Source organism: Prunus avium, chromosome 7, assembly GCF_965620075.1.
Source record: "Prunus avium chromosome 7, drPruAviu1.hap1.1, whole genome shotgun sequence".
NCBI lineage: Eukaryota > Viridiplantae > Streptophyta > Magnoliopsida > Rosales > Rosaceae > Prunus > Prunus avium.
Genome location: NC_142290.1, coordinates 27568710 through 27587115, shown reverse-complemented (window position 1 = coordinate 27587115; position 18406 = coordinate 27568710). Strand labels below are relative to the sequence as shown.

Sequence of the window (18406 nt, the reverse complement as noted above, 5' to 3'; positions counted from 1 at the left end):
TACATTAATAAACAAATTGCATGAATTTTTAAAATTAGAAAAAATAGGTTTGAGGATAAAAATAGAAAAATGATTCTATTAGAAGAAAAAAACTTGTACAGGAGCATAATATTGTATTATTTATGAAGGGAACTTGATTAGTACATGTCACTATTTGGATGGAAGGGTAATGCTAGTATGCTACACCTTGGTTAAAAATGATGAACAAATTTGCACTTAATCCTATTTTTTTATACAAAGAAAAACATGAATGAATCAAATGAATGCAGTTGAGGATTTAATTCATGAACAAGGCTTAGTGCTAGTGATGGAATTAGATGTATACTTTAAATATTCTTAATTGCCTTTAAGCATACATATACTGTTGGTCTTAGTGTTGGTGAGATGGATTAGTTAATAAGATTTGCCTTCCTTAACATACTGTACAACAAACCAACTAAATATGCGTTGCCTAATTTTAAAGAGCCAGAGAGGCACACAACTCAACTTTGCAAATCCTGCAGAGAAATTCTTGCACAGCCTCTCAAATAAACCAACCAAACAGACCTTTCCTCTCAATATAATCTCCCTTGCTCCCCCTCTCTTCCTCATCAGCCTTGGGCCTAAAAACCAAACAATGAAGGCTGCCTATTTTCTAGTTTTCTTTTTTCTCTACTCCTCCTTCTCATCTTTCTCTTCTGCTCTAACTGATGCTGAAGCGTCCTTCATTGCCCGTCGCCAGCTCCTACATTTTCACGCAGGCCATGACCTGCGCGGCGACCATGAATATGAAGTTGAGTTGAACTTGAAGTTTCCACATCCCAGGCTTAGACGTGCATACGTTGCACTTCAAGCTTGGAAAAAGGCCATTTACTCAGACCCTCTTAAAACTACTGAGAACTGGGTTGGTGCTAATGTTTGTGCTTACACTGGAGTATTTTGTGCCCCGGCTCTTGATGACCCACAGTTAGAGGTTGTGGCTGGCATTGACATCAACCATGCAGACATTGCAGGGTACCTTCCTGTTGAATTAGGCATGTTGAGTGACATTGCCGTGTTCCACATCAACACGAACAGGTTCTGTGGTATCATCCCTAAGAGCTTTGCTAGGCTAACTCTTCTCCACGAGCTCGACGTTAGCAACAACCGCTTTGTGGGATCGTTCCCGGAGGTGGTCCTGCAAATTCCAAACCTCAAGTACCTTGACCTCAGGTTCAATGACTTTGAGGGGAAATTGCCTCCTGAGCTCTTCAACAAGGAATTGGATGCCCTGTTCTTGAACAACAACAGGTTCACATCCACCATCCCTGACACTCTTGGCAACTCCCCCATCTCTGTTCTTGTGGTCGCAAACAATCATCTTGAGGGCTGCATCCCTAATAGCATTGGAAAAATGGTAAACAATTTGAATGAGGCCATCTTCTCCCACAACAAGTTTGCTGGGTGTTTGCCTCCTGAAATTGGGTACCTCTCAAACGTGACTGTGTTTGATGTTAGTTCAAACACATTGAGTGGGCTCCTGTCCAAGACTTTCAAAGGCCTTGAGAAGGTGGATGAGTTGAACATTGCACACAACATGCTAACTGGGTTTGTTCCCGAGAGTCTCTGCAAATTGCCTAGCTTGGGAAATTTTAAGTTTTCCTACAACTACTTCAACGGCGAGGATCAAGAATGTGTGCCACCTTCTCGGAAGGACACACTGTTTGATGACACAAGCAACTGCTTACCAAATAGGCCTAAGCAGAAGTCAGCAAAACAATGTCAAGTTGTGGTGAACAAGCCAGTGGATTGTGGCAGGGGAAAGTGCGGAGGTCGACCAGCACCTTCAAAACCCTCTTCTCCTACACCCAAGGAGGAGCCACCCAAACAACAACCGCCCCAAGCAGAAACTCCCACACTAGAGCCACAACCACCTAAACCAGAGCTATCTCCAGAGCCAGTTCCAGAGACTCCCGAACCAGTTGCCAGCCCCCCTCAAATAGTGGTAGCACCATCACCACCCCCACTCACACCCACAAGGCAAAGTCCCATTGTTCCGGTTCGCCCTCACTCACCACCAATTCACTCTCCACCACCACCAGTCAACTCACCCCCACCACCTGTCCACTCTCCTCCACCACCCATAGCAACACCGCCATCGCCCGCACCCACGCGACAAAGTCTTATTGTTCCAATTCGCCCTGACTTACCACCACCCCCAATCAACTCACCCCCACCACCTGTCCACTCTCCTCCACCACCAATAGCAACATCGCCATCGCCCGCACCCACACGACAAAGTCCCATTGTTCCAATTCGCCCTGACTCACCACCACCCCCAATCAACTCCCTTACACCACCTGTCCACTCTCCCCCACCACCCGTAGCAACATCACCATCGCCAGCACCCACAGGGCAAAGTCCCATTGTTCCAATTCGCCCCCACTCACCACCTGTGAACTCATCCCCACCACCAGTCCACTCTCTTCCACCTCCAGCTTCACCCACAGGGCAAAGTCCTATTGTTCCAGTTCACTCTCCTCCACCCCTAGTCCACTCACCACCACCACCATCAATTCACTCTCCTCCACCACTAATCAACTCTCCACCACCACTACCAATCTACTCGCCACCACCACCAGTCCACTCGCCTCCTCCACCAGTCCACTCTCCACCACCACCTGTCCACTCACCTCCTCCACCAGTTCACTCTCCACCACCACCAGTCAACTCACCCCCACCACCAGTCCACTCACCTCCTCCCCCAGTGCATTCACCTCCACCTCCAGTCCAATCTCCACCTCCCCCAATCCACTCTCCTCCACCACCAGTCAACTCACCTCCTCCACCAGTGCATTCACCTCCACCTCCAGTCCAATCTCCACCTCCCCCAGTCCACTCTCCTCCACCACCAGTCAACTCACCCCCACCACCAGTCCACTCTCCTCCACCCCCAGTCCACTCTCCTCCACTCCCAGTCAACTCACCCCCACCGCCAGTTCACTCGCCTCCTCCACCAGTGCACTCTCCACCACCACCAGTCCACTCTCCACCACCCCCAATCCACTCTCCTCCACCCCCAGTCAACTCACCCCCACCTCCAGTTCACTCGCCTCCTCCACCAGTGCATTCACCTCCACCACCAGTTCACTCTCCACCACCACCAGTCCACTCTCCTCCACCCCCAGTCAACTCGCCCCCACCACCAGTACAATCTTCTCCACCTCCAGTTCACTCTCCACCACCCCCAGTCAACTCTCCACCACCACCAGCACCGGTCTACTCACCGCCACCTCCAGTCCAATCACCACCACCACCCACCCAGTCTCCACCGCCTCCAGAAAACTCCCCTCCACCACCTTCTCCTTCTCTTTCACCTCCTCCTCCCGTTGTCTCATCACCCCCTCCAGTAGATGACTTTGTTCTGCCACCAAACTTCGGCTCCCAATACTCATCTCCACCTCCACCAATGTTCTCGGGCTACTAAGCAATATGATATCAGACGCTCCAGAAAGCAACTGTTTTTAATTTTTTATATATATAAATTATACAATCTCACATAAACGCACCCACTATTGTTAGTTGATCATAGCTTGTACTTCATGACATCAATCAAAGTGTAAATCTTCTTTCATATGCCTACTTAATGCAATAAAGGAAATTTTACATTCATTGATATTTTGCTTTTTGCTTTGTTTTAATATTCTGTTTGATGTGCATCAATGAAACTCCCATCAAATCATATCCAAACCACAAATTTTAATATAATTAATAATGGTACAAATAATGGAATGCAAAGGCCATGTACATAGTTCTAATTTTAGATATCTGATTTTGAGTATGAATCTGATGATTTGACTATTGAGAATCAAAATTTATTGTATACAAATCCTGGACAGACGATGAGGAAGAGGTCGTCCCTCTTGCATCCGATAAATAAATGAGGCTTTGAGTCTCACACCAACTCTGTTGAACACTCAGATTAGACTCATCTCTTAAGGACTTAAACCTCATTTCATCACCATAAATACTCGGATTTATGTTCAGTTCATGAACAATGGCTCGGCCCTCAAGCATGCTCACCACTGCAGACATTGTAGGTATTAGCACTGGTGATGGATTAGTGCAGAGTAGAGCTACCTTAATCTTTCTCATTGCCTCTTCCTTGTTGAACTCAGACCCCGACTTTGGATCCACCAGCTCCATCAGATTTCCTTTCTGTTGCAAAATAGACGCCTGCGACATCCAAAAAGGAAATAGATGGAAAAATAAACTTTCTTGATTGTTGTTATATATATATATATGTATATTGCTTAGAACATTTTGATGTCAGTACTGAAGAGAAATTGAAAGTACAACATCATTTGCAACTCGCAACATAAAAAAGTTCATTTTCCTGATCAAAAAGTGTAGGGTAACACAAAGCTGGAAGACGAATATGTCAAATGGAAAATTGTTCCTACTAATTCATCTACTAAACAAAATGCAGTAAGATCTTACCCAATCAAGAAGGCAGACATAATTCTCGTTTGGCCGATATTTTTGATGTTGTTTTTGCCAGATACAAGTTCCAGTGCAACAACCCCGAAGCTGTAAACATCTACTTTATCAGTTAAATGGCCCCATAATGCATATTCTGGCGCCAATGCCATGTATCCTCTACAAAACAAATGGGAAGAGTGTTTTATCATTGTGATCAAATAAATAAAAAATAATCAAGATTTGGAAGATAAAAATCAATTAGGGTTCCACAATGAAGGAAAGAGAAAGAGAAGGGAAGGTTTGCTCACATAGTTCCAGCTACTCTGGTACTAATGTGACTCTTCTCCTCTTCATTCAGCTTGGCCAAACCAAAGTCAGAGATTTTAGGGTTCAGGTCCCTGTCAAGCAGTATATTGGTAGTTTTGATGTCTCTATGAACAATTTTCAGTGTTGACTCCTCATGCATGAAAGCCAGACCTCTTGCAATGCCGACGCATATTTTCTGCCTTGTAGGCCAATCCAGTTTCAGTATACCTTTCTCTTGACCTGAATTCAAACATAACCTCACAAATAAGATTCATTCATCAAACTAGTATTGAACTTATAACATGTTTACCATCCAATTTAAGTTTTCCAGCTTACCAAACAAAGAATGTGCAAGGCTATTGTTCTCCATGTATTCATATACCAACAGTAACTGATTTCCTTCACAGCAACATCCATACAATCTAACAAGATTTGGGTGTTTTAATGCAGAAATCATGCCTATTTCATTCACAAATTCATGATTTCCTTGCTTCGATTTTGAAGAAAGTTGCTTAACCGCAATAATAGTACCATCTAATAGTTCACCCTGCAATGAAATACAATACATTTGAGAAATGTTGGTCATACATAACACTTTATTAGTCTCATAGACCAAAGTCAAAGAAAAACAAAAGGAGAAGTGCTTGCATATTTAGGGGGAACAAAAAGGAGTTGTAGAATACCTTGTAAACAGCTCCAAAGCCACCTTCCCCAAGCTTGTTTGCAGCATCAAAGTTGTTAGTGGCAGCTTTGATTTGTTTGAATATAAAGAAACCAGTTTGCAGATCTAATCCTCTCAGATCTGTTCATGTGACAAAAGGTTAGCATATTGAACGGATTTTTCACTGAGAATTTGAGGGCCTTTTGGCTTATTAATTAGACAACATTGGAAAAGAATAACACTGAAAAAACAAGCAACTACAGTAGACATATACTCTAGCAGATAAGTTATAATTCAAATTGCCAAGTCTTATTTCCTCTTTAGCACAGTATTCACAATACCTTGTTCCCTAGTAGATGCCCTGCCTCCAAAACAGCATCTCAACCAAAGAATGCCAAAAGTCATGAAAATAAGACACAACACTGAGACAACTCCAACCACAATGAATATCTTCTTTTTGCTATCATCAGGCGGTTTGAAATCTAGAAGTGAAAGCAGAGCCAAGAACAGTGATGAACAAGATGGCAGTCAAAATAAAGAGAAAACTTACTACTTAAATTACTTACCAGACTCCACTGAGATAGCAGATATAAGAGAACCATATATTCCTCTTTTCGGAGCATTAGTTGTCCCTTTCCCAGCCCAATGAAAGCGGATCTCTAAAGTCATAACATTGACAACTGCTTTAAATACCTTAATCACTTCCTTATCAACCCCTTGTGCTTCCTTTTGAATATTAAAATCCTTCAATACCAGTTTTTCCTGTAATAATTACTATACTTAATCATTCAGGTAACATGGAGAATAGTTATTTTTGCTTCATCTCATTTATGGTATGGTGAACATAAAAGGATGACTACCTGGATATAAACATCAAAAATTCGTCTTCCAACACCGTAATAAGACCTGTTGTTTCTGATAACTATTTCTGCAAAGTGTAGTTTCACAGTGTAATTTCCATTTGCTAAGCAACGGGCATAATATGTGAGAGAAAGAGGAGATATTCAGAGTTAGTCATATTGAGTATGGAGCTATTTCTTGCTATATACTCTTGGTCATAATTCATAAGCCCAAAATCACCAGTGCTACTAAATCCCCAATTCCGTGTCATGAAAAAACTTTGCTCCACCTCCTGAAGCTTCATCACCATCATATTTGATGCTTCCAGTGGTGGCTTGTTTTCCACCACAATTTATATGCACCGAATACTGCTCTATAGAGAAAAAACAGCATACGAAAGGCAGAAGACAAATGGACTCAAAACAACATTGTATGTGAAAACAGAAACATACACTTGAGATATTCTACGACAGATTTATTTACCTTTTGAACATGGATTAAGGCAAAGGCTAAGAATCCTACATTGATATATACAAAAAATAAAAAATAAAATAAAAAATAAAAAAAATAAAAAAGAAAAAAAGAAAAGAAGAAGAAGCATAATTAGCTTACGAACAATGAATGAGGAAAAATGAATAAATTCTCTGTGGAACTCATTGAGTTTGAAGCTTACGAGTTGTTCTGTCTGGAAAAACTTTTGAACAAGTTACTGATGAAAACAAGAAGCTAGTTACTTTCACATATTTAGATAGGCAAAGAGCGCAATATATGTAAATCTCAAGCAAAGTAAATGAAAAGAAGAAGATATAGAAAAAAAGATTTAATCTTACAAGTTGTCTCGACATGTAGTTGGGACAGAGTTCTCTGAAAAGTTATTGTAGGAAAGATCTATTATGCTGCATGCGAACATAAAGTTCTTTATTAACAGAGATTCCAAGAAAAAAGAATATCAGAATATTTTGGTAAAATTTGTAACATGAATTACTGAATTTGCGCAGAACAGAGAGGAAATTATTCAACATTTCAAAGACAGCAAATTTTGGACTCAACCACTCATCATCAATACAATATGCCCCAGCCTTCTTATAATCATCAACCTTCAGCCAAAAAGTACTTTTACATACATAACCTGATCCATTGTGTAATTCGCCTTATCTTTCGTGTAGCATTATAATCTGTCTACCAAGTCACTATATTCTTAATCATAGATATTTATCTGTTAAAGCCTCAGAAGCACAGACACAAATTAATGAGGAAAGGTTGCAATAAACATGTAGGTGTGCACACTACATGCGTGCTAGTGGTATACATATGATATGAGTAATCTGAGTAAATGATGGATATAAACAGAACTCTTAACCATAATATAAGTAGATTTAGGAGGAAGAAACATACTAGCGACTATCTCTATATTTGATCCACTCCGGAAGCCCAGTAAGCAAGTTACTTGTCAGATATATGATCATTGAGCAATATGTTTACATGTGAATAAAAAATTAATTGTATCAATGTTTCTTAAGATTACACATAAGATACATAATGTATCCTGTTCCTCATTATGTGAGCTATATAGCTACCCATATGAATTTCACTTACATTGTGGCCAATCTCCATATATCCACAAGATTTGGAATGTTCCCCTTCAATCTGTTGAAGCTAAGATCCCTGCAAAAGAAATAGGTTTGGGGGTAATCAGAAGTTATGTACTCATGATGCTGGGAATATGGTACAGAAAAAAGTTTATCAAATGACACTTCAGTAAATTGAAAAAGCAAATGATAAATACTGAGGCCAAATTTTTGTTTTCCACTTCACATAGTAATTAAATTGTAATATAGTAGTACGGCTTTCTCAAATTTTACATATGGATCTACAACCGTTCAAAAAATTTAGCACTTTTAAGCTTTTCACATATATGTAAGCTCGAGCAAAAGTACAGAGAATGAATAAACAGAAGTATTACAAAAGTTTCAGACTTGTCATATTAGAGATATATTCAGGGATTGTTCCTCTTATATTGCAGCTCCTTAACATCCTGCAATTTGAAGCAACCCGTATAAGAAAATAAATGTTATATACTTGTAGGTTATTCTAATCAGAAAGGATACTAAAAGTCTAAAACCATAAAGATGGCTCACAAAGTCTGCATGTCTTTCATATTTGATAAGTTTGGAAAATCTGAACTCTCACCGCTTAAGTCACTAATCGCTCTGCAAAAGATCACCTCAAGATAACTATTAGGAATACAAGTCTCTTCAGCAATGATATCTCAAAAGAGAGTGAAAAAAATCTGAAACTTAAAATAATTGAGAACTTAGAAGCCAAGACTCACAGGAATGACATTTTAGTTAATGCAGACAGGCTAGGAGGTATGGGCCCTTCAAGACCACTCCCTTGCATCTCTCTGTAAGCAACACATTTGAAATGGATTTATATTTTAACTGAAGATACTTGAAGATGACAGAGATATAAGACTCATGCTAGAAAAGATCTCTTACAACATCTCAAGCTCTTTCCAACTAAGAAAATAGTTCGGTATTTTCCCAGTGAAGTTGTTACTGCCAATCCAACTGCAGAATATTTTGAACCACCCCACCCAAAAGAAAAAAAAAAGGAATGTCATGAACCTGAACTCGAAACGTCTTAATTATGTAAAATACAGTAAAAATCACTTACAATGTTTTTAATTTGGTCATATTAGTGAGAGACACAGGCAACTCTCCAGTGAGATTATTAGCGCGAAGATAGCTGTCATTAATTACCCATGGCATGTCAAACCTTGTCACTTGTTATGTTCAACTTGGTTATGAAAATCAAAGAATGTCAAACTATGAACTTTGGAAAAAGAAAAATCCCACTGACAAAGTCTCCATGTTAATCAACTTCCCCAGCTTCGGAGGAATGGTTCCAGAAAAAAATATTGAAAATGGAGTGTAAATTGGAAAATTAAGTATAAAGAAAAAGAATTTAAAAGAAATTAATATAGGGAAAGGATAGAATAGGAAAGAGAAAGAACAAAATTGATTAAAAAGTATTAAAAAGCAAAATAAAGTGTATGCGTAGAGAAAAAGGGAGTGGAGAAATCATATCCTAAAACATAACCTAAAAGAAGCTAAGTGCCAGTTTGGCATTGCTTATTTGGGGTAATAAGTGATTTTTTAACATTTTTGGGAAGCCCAGCCCGTTTGGTAAACTATGAGAAAATCACTTATTGTTAAAAATTGTTGTGAGAGCAAGCTATAAGAGAAAGCAGCTAATGAGGTGCTTTCATTTTCTGATTATGCGGGAATTAGTTTCGAAGAGGCGCTAGGTTTAATGATTATGTGAGAATCATTTTCTGATTAAGCGGGAATTAGTACCAACAACACTCTTAACAAAAAGATTACCTGCTTTATCTCACAACTGATTTCTCTCACTGCAAATCTGACAGCAATTATTTTCACAGCACAACAATGCCAAAGAGAAGAGAAAAGAAGGGTTAGGGAAGCGAAGAGAAGAGAAGCGAAGCGAGAGAAACGAAAATGGCCAGGAATTCAGTGGTTTTGATACGCCAATTGCTTGGCAATCGCAACCACCCGTGTTTGCTTTCATCAATCAAGTCCTTTGCAGTGAAGTGCTCCTTTTTGGTATACTTCTTGTGCAGCCCGTAAGTGGATAACTCCAATCTTTGATGAGTTGCGTAAGCAATTCCCACATATAACAATGTTTAAGGTTTACAAGGAGCAGGTGTGTAATTTTAATATGGTGAACTTGGATCAATTTTTTATTTCTCTTTTTAGGTAAAAACAATGCAAGTGTTTAGGGTTTAGGGTTTAGGGTAATTAGTATTTCTCTTTTGAATTGGTTTCTTGTGCAGCATGCTATGCTGTTTCATATACATGGAAGGTTGGCTTTGTGGGTGTCGGTCTGGGAGAAGGGATAGAAAAAAGAGTGAGAGAGTGGTGGGAAGGTTGGCTTTTACAATGCGTTTGGATGAGGGAAATAAACTTGGGATTTTGACAAAAGTCAGAATTACTAAATTGACATGAACCAATTCTCGTGTTCGGATAAAAAAAACGTTGAAATTTAGAAATTCCACATGGGAAAAAAATGGAATTTGGAGGTTATAAATCCCAACTTAAACCCTCCATTTGGATGAAGGAATTAAAAATTACATTAATTCTAAAATGAAGGAATTTAGATTTCCATCATTTCAATTTCTAACAATTGAAGATTTCCATCATTTCAATTTCTAACAATTGAAGATTTCCATGTTTGGATTTATGTATGTCGAATTTTATAAATAATAGAATTTTGTAAATGGCACTACGGAAATTGTTAAATGATGCCTATTTTGGAGGAAATTAAACTCGGGAATTTGATGTTCTAATTTCCATGATTTTTTCCGCGTGTCATTTATTAAAATCCGTGCTTAAGTTGCCAACAAGGGAATTGTCAATTTCTCCTCTTAAGTTCTCGACTTCGAGCTAAATTCCGAGTTATTTTCCCTCATCCAAACGGAGGGTAAATTCTATATCAAAGTCATTATTTCTAAAATTCAAAAAAGAGATTGAGTTTTAAGAAAGATAACTTACAAATAAAGGTTAAATTCCGCATTTTAAACCCAAAGAAGAAACTTTATAAATAGTTTGCTTGCAAAATCCATACGAAAGTGGAAATTGGGACATCAAATTCTCGAGTTTAATTTCCACCAAAGTATGTGTCATTTCACAATTTTCATAGTGCCATTTACAAAATTATGTCCTTTACAAAATTCGACATACGTAAATCCAAACACTGAAATCTTCAATTGCCAAAAATTGAAATGATAGAAATCTAAATTCTGTCATTTTAGAATTCTATGTCATTTTCAATTCCTCCTTCCAAACGAAGAGTGATTTTAAAGATTTCTATATAGAAATCTTTAAAATCTAGAAAAAAAATCTAATAAGTCATTATATTCTTCTTAAATTCACAAGACTTTTTTAAATCAGTAAATAGTCTTTTAAAACCTCAATTGTATACCCAATAAAACATAAAAAGTTTAAGGGGTTTTATCACATACAGTCCATGAGGTTTGCCAAATTATCACTTTTGGTCATTTATCTTTTTTTCTGACATTATTGGTCCTTTATGTTACACCTCACACATCAAAATGGTCATGCCGTTAGGTTCTGTCAAAATTTCTGTTAAATCGCTGACGTGGCATGTCATGTGGATTAAACAATATTTTATAAATTAAAAATTATTAAACTCAAAAATCATTAGAAAATAAAAAAGAGAAATTTTAAAAATTAAAAAAAACAAAAACAAAAAACAAAATTTGGGATTTGGGCAAGGGGATGGGTCTCGGTTGGGGCTAGGAGTGGTTGTATGGTGTGCGAGGGAGAGAGAAAAAGAGAGGGTGAGAGAGAGAGAGCTGAGAGATAGAGAGAGAATGAGCATGGGGAGAGAGAGATCATTGGGGGGAGGGTGGGGGGAGATGGAAGGTGAAGGGGAGGAGGAAGGGGAGAGTTGTAGATTTTTTGTTTTTCTCTATTTTCTTTCTTTTAGTTTTCTATTTTTTTTTTAAAAATGAATATTAAATTATTTTTAAAAACAATAGATATATACTGCATAACATATATATTATACTATAATTTTTTTTTATTCAAATCCATGTGGCATTATCTCATTGGATACATGGACAATGTCCCACATCATCAATTTAGCAGAAATTTCGACAGAATCTTTTGCATGACCAAATTGATGTGTCTAAAATATCGGTGGTATTGGAAATATCGGAAGTCCAAAAACACGGAAATATCGAGATATTATCGGTATCGGTAAAAATTGAATAAAAACCAAGGAAATTATAAGAAAAACTTGGAAATTTTTATTGAAACTTTGCAGGATGTTTATTTAGTCAATTATCTATTAGTTTATCACAAAAAATTGGAACGAAATGCATTGCATGATGGATTTAACTGATTTAAGTTGATTATATAGCGAGCTGGTAAACACTGTAAGTGTAGAAAATATGTAGTAATTAATGAAAGAAGATTAAACACACCATAATCATTTATATATAATGAATTACTACAATATTTTACACTTTATACATTGCATGGTAAGATACATGAGTGACTTAGTACCACATAGAGTTCCTATGAGGTTCAAAATTTTCACTATCTTCATCATCTCTATGTGTAGAGTAAGTATATTTTGAAGAGTAGTCATCAAATGATAAATCCCCAAAATAGTTTTGCATGTAATTGTTAACATGCCACCCATATGGATCCGAGATTGGTTGACGTTGTCCATAAGCAAAATCATTTGAAGATTGAGTCTCGAATTCTTTCCATGAGTCGCTTGATTCCATCCCAACAGGAATGGGATATGAAGGGTAGGGAAATGGTTGATTATGAGTATAACCATAATTACTACTTCCTACTCCAACAGAGTTCGAAGTTATAGATAATGAGTCATTTTTTTGACTTGACAAAGTCCCCTTGCCTCTTTCTCTATGAGTCATCTTCTTGACTTCACAAAAACATAAGTGATATGGTGGTTAAGGTGTTGAAGGAGTAAAATGGGAGCGGTTCGAATCCCTCTATGCGCAACAGGGGAGGCTTTTCAAAAAAATTCATGTATTTTTTTGGGTTTCGTATTGGGTTTCGTATCGGGATATTATCGATAATATCGATATTATGACGATAACACCATGGTTAGTTGCTAAAATATCGGCCCCCCAAAAATCAGATATTATCGGGATAATATCGGGGATAATATCGATATTTAAGACCTAACATAAGGACCAATAATGTAAAAAAAAAATAATGTGAGAAACCAAAAGTGATAATTTTGCAAACCTCAAGCACCATAATGAAAAGCCAAAGTTTAAAATAACTGAAAAGAAGCGAAGCGGGAGAGAGACCGAAAAGAAGAGAAGAGAAGCGAAGCGAGAGAGACGAAAATGGCGAGGAATTCAGGGGTTTTGATACGCCAGTTGCTTGGTAATCGCAACCACCCGTGTGCTGCAGGTCTTCTTTATCATCTTCACCACAAACCCATCCAAAACCTAACTTCAGTACCAAATACCGCACCATCTTCACCGCATATAATCAATATCCGTTCCTTTGCGACCCCAATCTTTCAATCCGGTCCGGCCCCAAACTTTCAAGTTCTGCAACAGGGACATTACCCCTCCTCAACCCTACTCTCAGATTCAGATTCAGTTTCAAATATTTTACTTTCAGGTCACTCAGACCTATTCGTCATTGAGAGCCTCAGCATCTATTACGATGCACTTGATGAAGTTAAAGGTATGCCAGTTTCTCCACCAACCTCATCCTCCTATTAAGTTTACAAATTTTCGAAACACGAAATTAAGTTTTGTTGTGCATTTTTAATTTGAGTTTTTCTAATTCCTTGGGATAGATAAACGTATGTCTGCTGTTTTCTTCTTCACAGCACCCTGGTGCCGGGCTAGTAAGTTGTAACTTCTAATCAAATGAATTTACTTTCTTTTTTAAGTGTAAATTTGCTTTCATCAATCAAGTCCTTTGCAGTGAAGTGCTCCTTTTTGGTATACTTCTTGTGCAGCCCATAAGTGGATAACTCCAATATTTGATGAGTTGCGTGAGCAATTCCCACGTATAACAATGTTTAAGGTTTACATGGACCAGGTGTGTAATTTTAATATGGTGAACTTGGATCAATTTTTTATTTCTCTTTTTAGGTCAAAACAATGCAAGTGTTTAGGGTTTAGGGTTTAGGGTAATTAGTATTTCTCTTTTGAATTGGTTTCTTGTGCAGCATGCTATGCTGTTTCATATACCACAACAAAATTCAGATTGTTTGCGCTGAGGGATAAGTTTGGCTTATAAAGGAACCTGTAATTTGGATTTAATGATTAAAAAGTTGGTGCATAAGTTAAGGGAAAACAATTGAACAAGATGTGAAAATCATTAATCTAATGTTTGTTTACCCGTATGAGATCATTGAAATGTTAGAACAATGCATGTAAAAAGATTTTGTTGACAGTTATATTTTGTTTTGTTTTTTCTTGTGTGTGGTGGTGTGGTTGGTTTTGTGAACTAATTTATTGTCTTTGAAATAAAGAATATTTCTCCTTATTTTGATTAGATATAGAGAGGAAGTTACTTTTATCAAATTGATAGTATGAACACATCACTATAGACAAGGAGTCCCCACAGACAACAATACAAAATATAGTCCCACAAATCCTGACAAATCTAAAGTGTTAACAATTTTAGACCTTTTACATTCCAAATATAGTTTAGGCTGTACTACACTTCTCATTGCATCTAGACTGGATGCATAGAATATGGTTGGGAAATATTGTTGGTGAATAGATTTTGACAGTCCATGATACTGAGAAGAAATTAAATTTTCTTCTTGGAGTTTCCCTGAACAGTTGAAATGACATAAAAATATCTAGTGAAACTAGGCATAGAGGGTTTTATCCTATGCTTGTATGCTTATCTGAGCTTTTTGTTCTGGGTGAAACTGGCGTAGAGGGTTTCATTAGCTATGCATTAATCGCTTGCTCATGTCATGCATTAAGTTGTTTTCCAATCATGATGTTATATTTTGTTGTGCCTTTATTTTAGTATAGCTGATGCCGTTTATTGTCTATAGGATGGCCCTGGACCCACATTGGATGTGTTTGGAGTTCATCGCAATATGGTAAAATGATTCGATCCTTCTCTTTAACTTTTTTTTTAATCAGAAGGTTACTTATATCAAACAGATAAGATCAATACATCACTATAGTCTATACTATTCTACACTTCACCTTTCATCTTAAAGTGGTTGGGAATCCAGGGAAGATGTTGCTTATGCTTTCATAATAACAATAGAAATATTGTTGGTGAATATATTTGACAGTCCATGATACTGAGAAGTAATCAAAATTGTCTTTTTCTAGTTCTGGGGCATAGTGGGTTTTATCTCATGCTTGTCTGCTTATCTGATCATTTTGTTCTGGGTAAAAGATAACTTAATCGTGCACCTGATTAAATTTATGTATTTTTCATTAGCTATTCTTTAATGCTTGCTCATGTAGTAATTTTTTCCATACTCTAATTATGATGCACCATGCAGCTGCACATAGAAGAATCATGATATTATTTGTTATGCCTCTAAATTAGTAGGCACATAGAAGAATCATGATATTATTTGTTATGCCTCTAAATTGGTAGACCTGACGTTTATTCTGTCTATAGAATATCGCTGGATCTACATTGGACAAGTTGGGAATTCAGGAGACGGTAAATGATTCGATCCTTTTTTTTTTTTTTTTTTTTTGGTGTTACATTGGAGGTAAGAAACCCCACTGGGATTCTATCCTGGGTGCCATGGGGTGAAGGGGGAATCCACCACCACTGTGGTGGGAACCATTGGTGTTCGATCCTTCTATCTTTTTTAATGTAAATGTCCACTTAGTTCAGTGATGTAATTTCTCATGTGTTGGACCTTTGTTTTCAGACTAATTCTAAATTTGACTTGTATTTCTTACCATATCTAAATAAATAATTCAGAGAAGTATAGACAGTCTATGCTTATCCTGGAAAATGGGCTTTAGCAGTTTGTTCAAGCTGAGTGAATATATTTTAGCCCTGATTTCATTTTAAAATGGAAGATTACTCTGCTGATGTCTGCATTTTGCTGCAGCCTTAAAACACTCAATAGGGCATCAAAGTAATTTAATAATCAAAATTAAATTCAATAGGGCCAGCTTTCATTTTTTGGTTTTTTTTTTTGGGTTTGTTTATAGAAATTTAATAGTATAGGGTTTATTTATAGTTTTAGTGCTAAGAATGGGTATATGACTAATTATCCCATTGAGTTATTGTATTGTGAATGGAGTCATATTTTGGTGCCCATTAAGGTTTTTGACTGTAGACGTCAAGTTTTCTCCAAATGTGATCTTTATATATGCTATTATTTCTATCTTTCTGATATATGGATGAATGATATAACAAGTTACTAACTGACCTTATTGTTCAATTTTCTCATCTTGTGTACTCGCTGCTCAACGTACGTAAAGTCCATCTGGGATGAAGAAAAGGAGAAGACAAGGTAAGGAAGATGACAAGGATGGAGGAATTGTTGAAGTACTTCCTAGTAGGCTTCCTGAAACATCAATTCAGAAAGTGATCTTGGAACTTGAACAATTAATTTTTTATGAAGATGATCAGGAAGATGATTTGGACGATGATCTGGACGATGTTCTGAAAGATGATCCAAGACGTGATCAGGACAAGATGTGGTGGTTTGCAAAAGGGTTGGTTTCATGTGAAAAGAAGATGAAGATCTTTTGTAAATTGAAAGATCCTAAAGCCAAGCTCAAATGGATTAAGAGGGAAATGGCTAAGGAATGAGCTGGAAGCACCTATATTATGCTTTACGTTTTTTTACTTGTGTCTATGGTTTAAGACTTGTGTGGTGCTGGATTTGGAATTTGGCTAATTACCTTATGCTTGACTATGAGTTATGTAATAGTAGTATGTTGACTGCTATCATGTACTATCATGTAATTGTCGTAAAGCTTATTTAGATTTTCAAGTATGCGCATATGGGCGGATCAATGGCATTATCTTTTTTGCACAAGTTTTCAACCATTAGATTAGAATGGACTGAATGGTCGAGATTAGGTTTCAATAATTACTTAAATTAAATTAATCTCTAACGCTAAATAAATTTCATTTTTATTTATTAGTTATGATAATTATGAAAATCACTCAATTATCTTTCCTCTTTTGTTTTCTAATCATTTTCTCTCCTCTCAATTAATATCCTGCAAAACCTCACCATTACCTTCCACTTGCCATTGCCATACACCAACCGAGCATTCTCCCATGACATAGAAAATTGGGAGTTTCACTAAAATACCCAAAATGGGGGCTGAAATTATAAAAATACCCAACACCCAAAACACTTTATAAACATACCCAAAACTCATCATTACACACACTCAAAACGCATTTATAAACATACCCAAAACTCATCATTACACACATACCCAAAATCCATTTTGGGTATGTTTCTATGTTTAAATAGTGCTTGGGTATTTTTATAAATACATGTCTAGGATTGGGTATTTTTATAAATATCTATAGAAAATTTCCATGACATAGAAAATTTGTGTCAACCTACCAATATTAAAGAGAAAATTTCCATGACTGATTAAATAGCAGTCCCGATCTCTTGGACCACAGGAGTCCAAGAAATTGTGGTCACCCACCGTTGGATATTAATCCAATGGTTCAAAAAAGTTTCTTAAAAGGAGTGCAAGAGTGAGTGAACCGTTGAATTTGCATCCAACGGTGAATGACCACAAATCTCTTGGATCCCTGTAGTCCAAGAGATCGGGACTGTATTAAATCAGAATGTATACCCTAATATTAACTGAGTATACCCTAATATTTTAATCAAAATGTAAAATTAACTAAGTACACCCTATTTAAATACCAAAAATACCCCTGGTATACCCTAATACACTCTATCACACAACACCCTAATATCAATCCTAAACTAGATTTATCTTTTTACATGTTTTAAGTAACTCTTTATTCTTAATATTTTATCCTTTATCAGTTGTTCCTCTTTTCTTTCTTTTTTCTTTTTTTTTTGGTGGTCTTTTCTGGTCTGCATCACTAATTCTCATATGTTTTTTCATTATGCGAAGCTTTCCCATGTGAATCATTATATTAACTCCTATTTATTTTTACCTCATATTTTGAACCCAATAAATAAATATGCAAATCTGGCCAGTTTGGTGGCAGGTGATTTGCAATTGGGACGACATGGACATTTTGACTCAACTTTAAATAGCAAACATGTAAGCCAAGAACATATCTATCAGAACAGACAAGGATTTGCAATTGCTTGGAATCAAATGCAATAAAATTGATATGATCTGTTTATGTCTCCATAAATTAGGTCTTAATCAAATCAAGTCAAGAGTCTTATATAAAGGACGTCAGATTCACAGTTTGAGGACCGACAATCTTTTCAACACAAATACAGAACCCTAAATGTAGGTTTTCCAAAGGACTCAAGTGCTCGCTATGTTGAGTGAGGTCAATAGCCCTATTGAGATGCCTTTCCTTGCGCCTCCTCCAGTACTCGCTGCATTGTTTGTCTGGGCACCAAGCAATACGAAAACTTCTA

General features: G+C 37.1%; 2 protein-coding genes and 1 pseudogene across 2 annotated transcripts; 2 read left to right on the top strand and 1 right to left on the bottom strand.

Annotated features, from left to right (window-relative positions):
* Positions 1 to 616: 616 nt before the first annotated feature.
* On the top strand, positions 617 to 3482 carry LOC110748821 (uncharacterized). Its single transcript, XM_021948779.2, has one exon. The coding sequence runs from the start codon at positions 617 to 619 to the stop codon at positions 3443 to 3445; it is 2829 nt and encodes a 942-aa protein (XP_021804471.2). The 3' UTR covers positions 3446 to 3482.
* A 239-nt stretch (positions 3483 to 3721) lies between these two features.
* On the bottom strand, positions 3722 to 12740 carry LOC148293266 (putative LRR receptor-like serine/threonine-protein kinase At1g07650; annotated as a pseudogene).
* Positions 12741 to 13167: 427 nt separating this feature from the next.
* LOC110748812 (uncharacterized) lies at positions 13168 to 16723 on the top strand. The gene is made up of 8 exons (XM_088244645.1): positions 13168 to 13248; positions 13465 to 13530; positions 13646 to 13696; positions 13811 to 13893; positions 14870 to 14917; positions 15159 to 15211; positions 15433 to 15501; positions 16281 to 16723. Exons 1-8 carry the CDS (start codon positions 13182 to 13184, stop codon positions 16612 to 16614), a joined length of 771 nt encoding a protein of 256 aa, XP_088100771.1. The 5' UTR covers positions 13168 to 13181; the 3' UTR covers positions 16615 to 16723.
* Positions 16724 to 18406: the final 1683 nt, after the last annotated feature.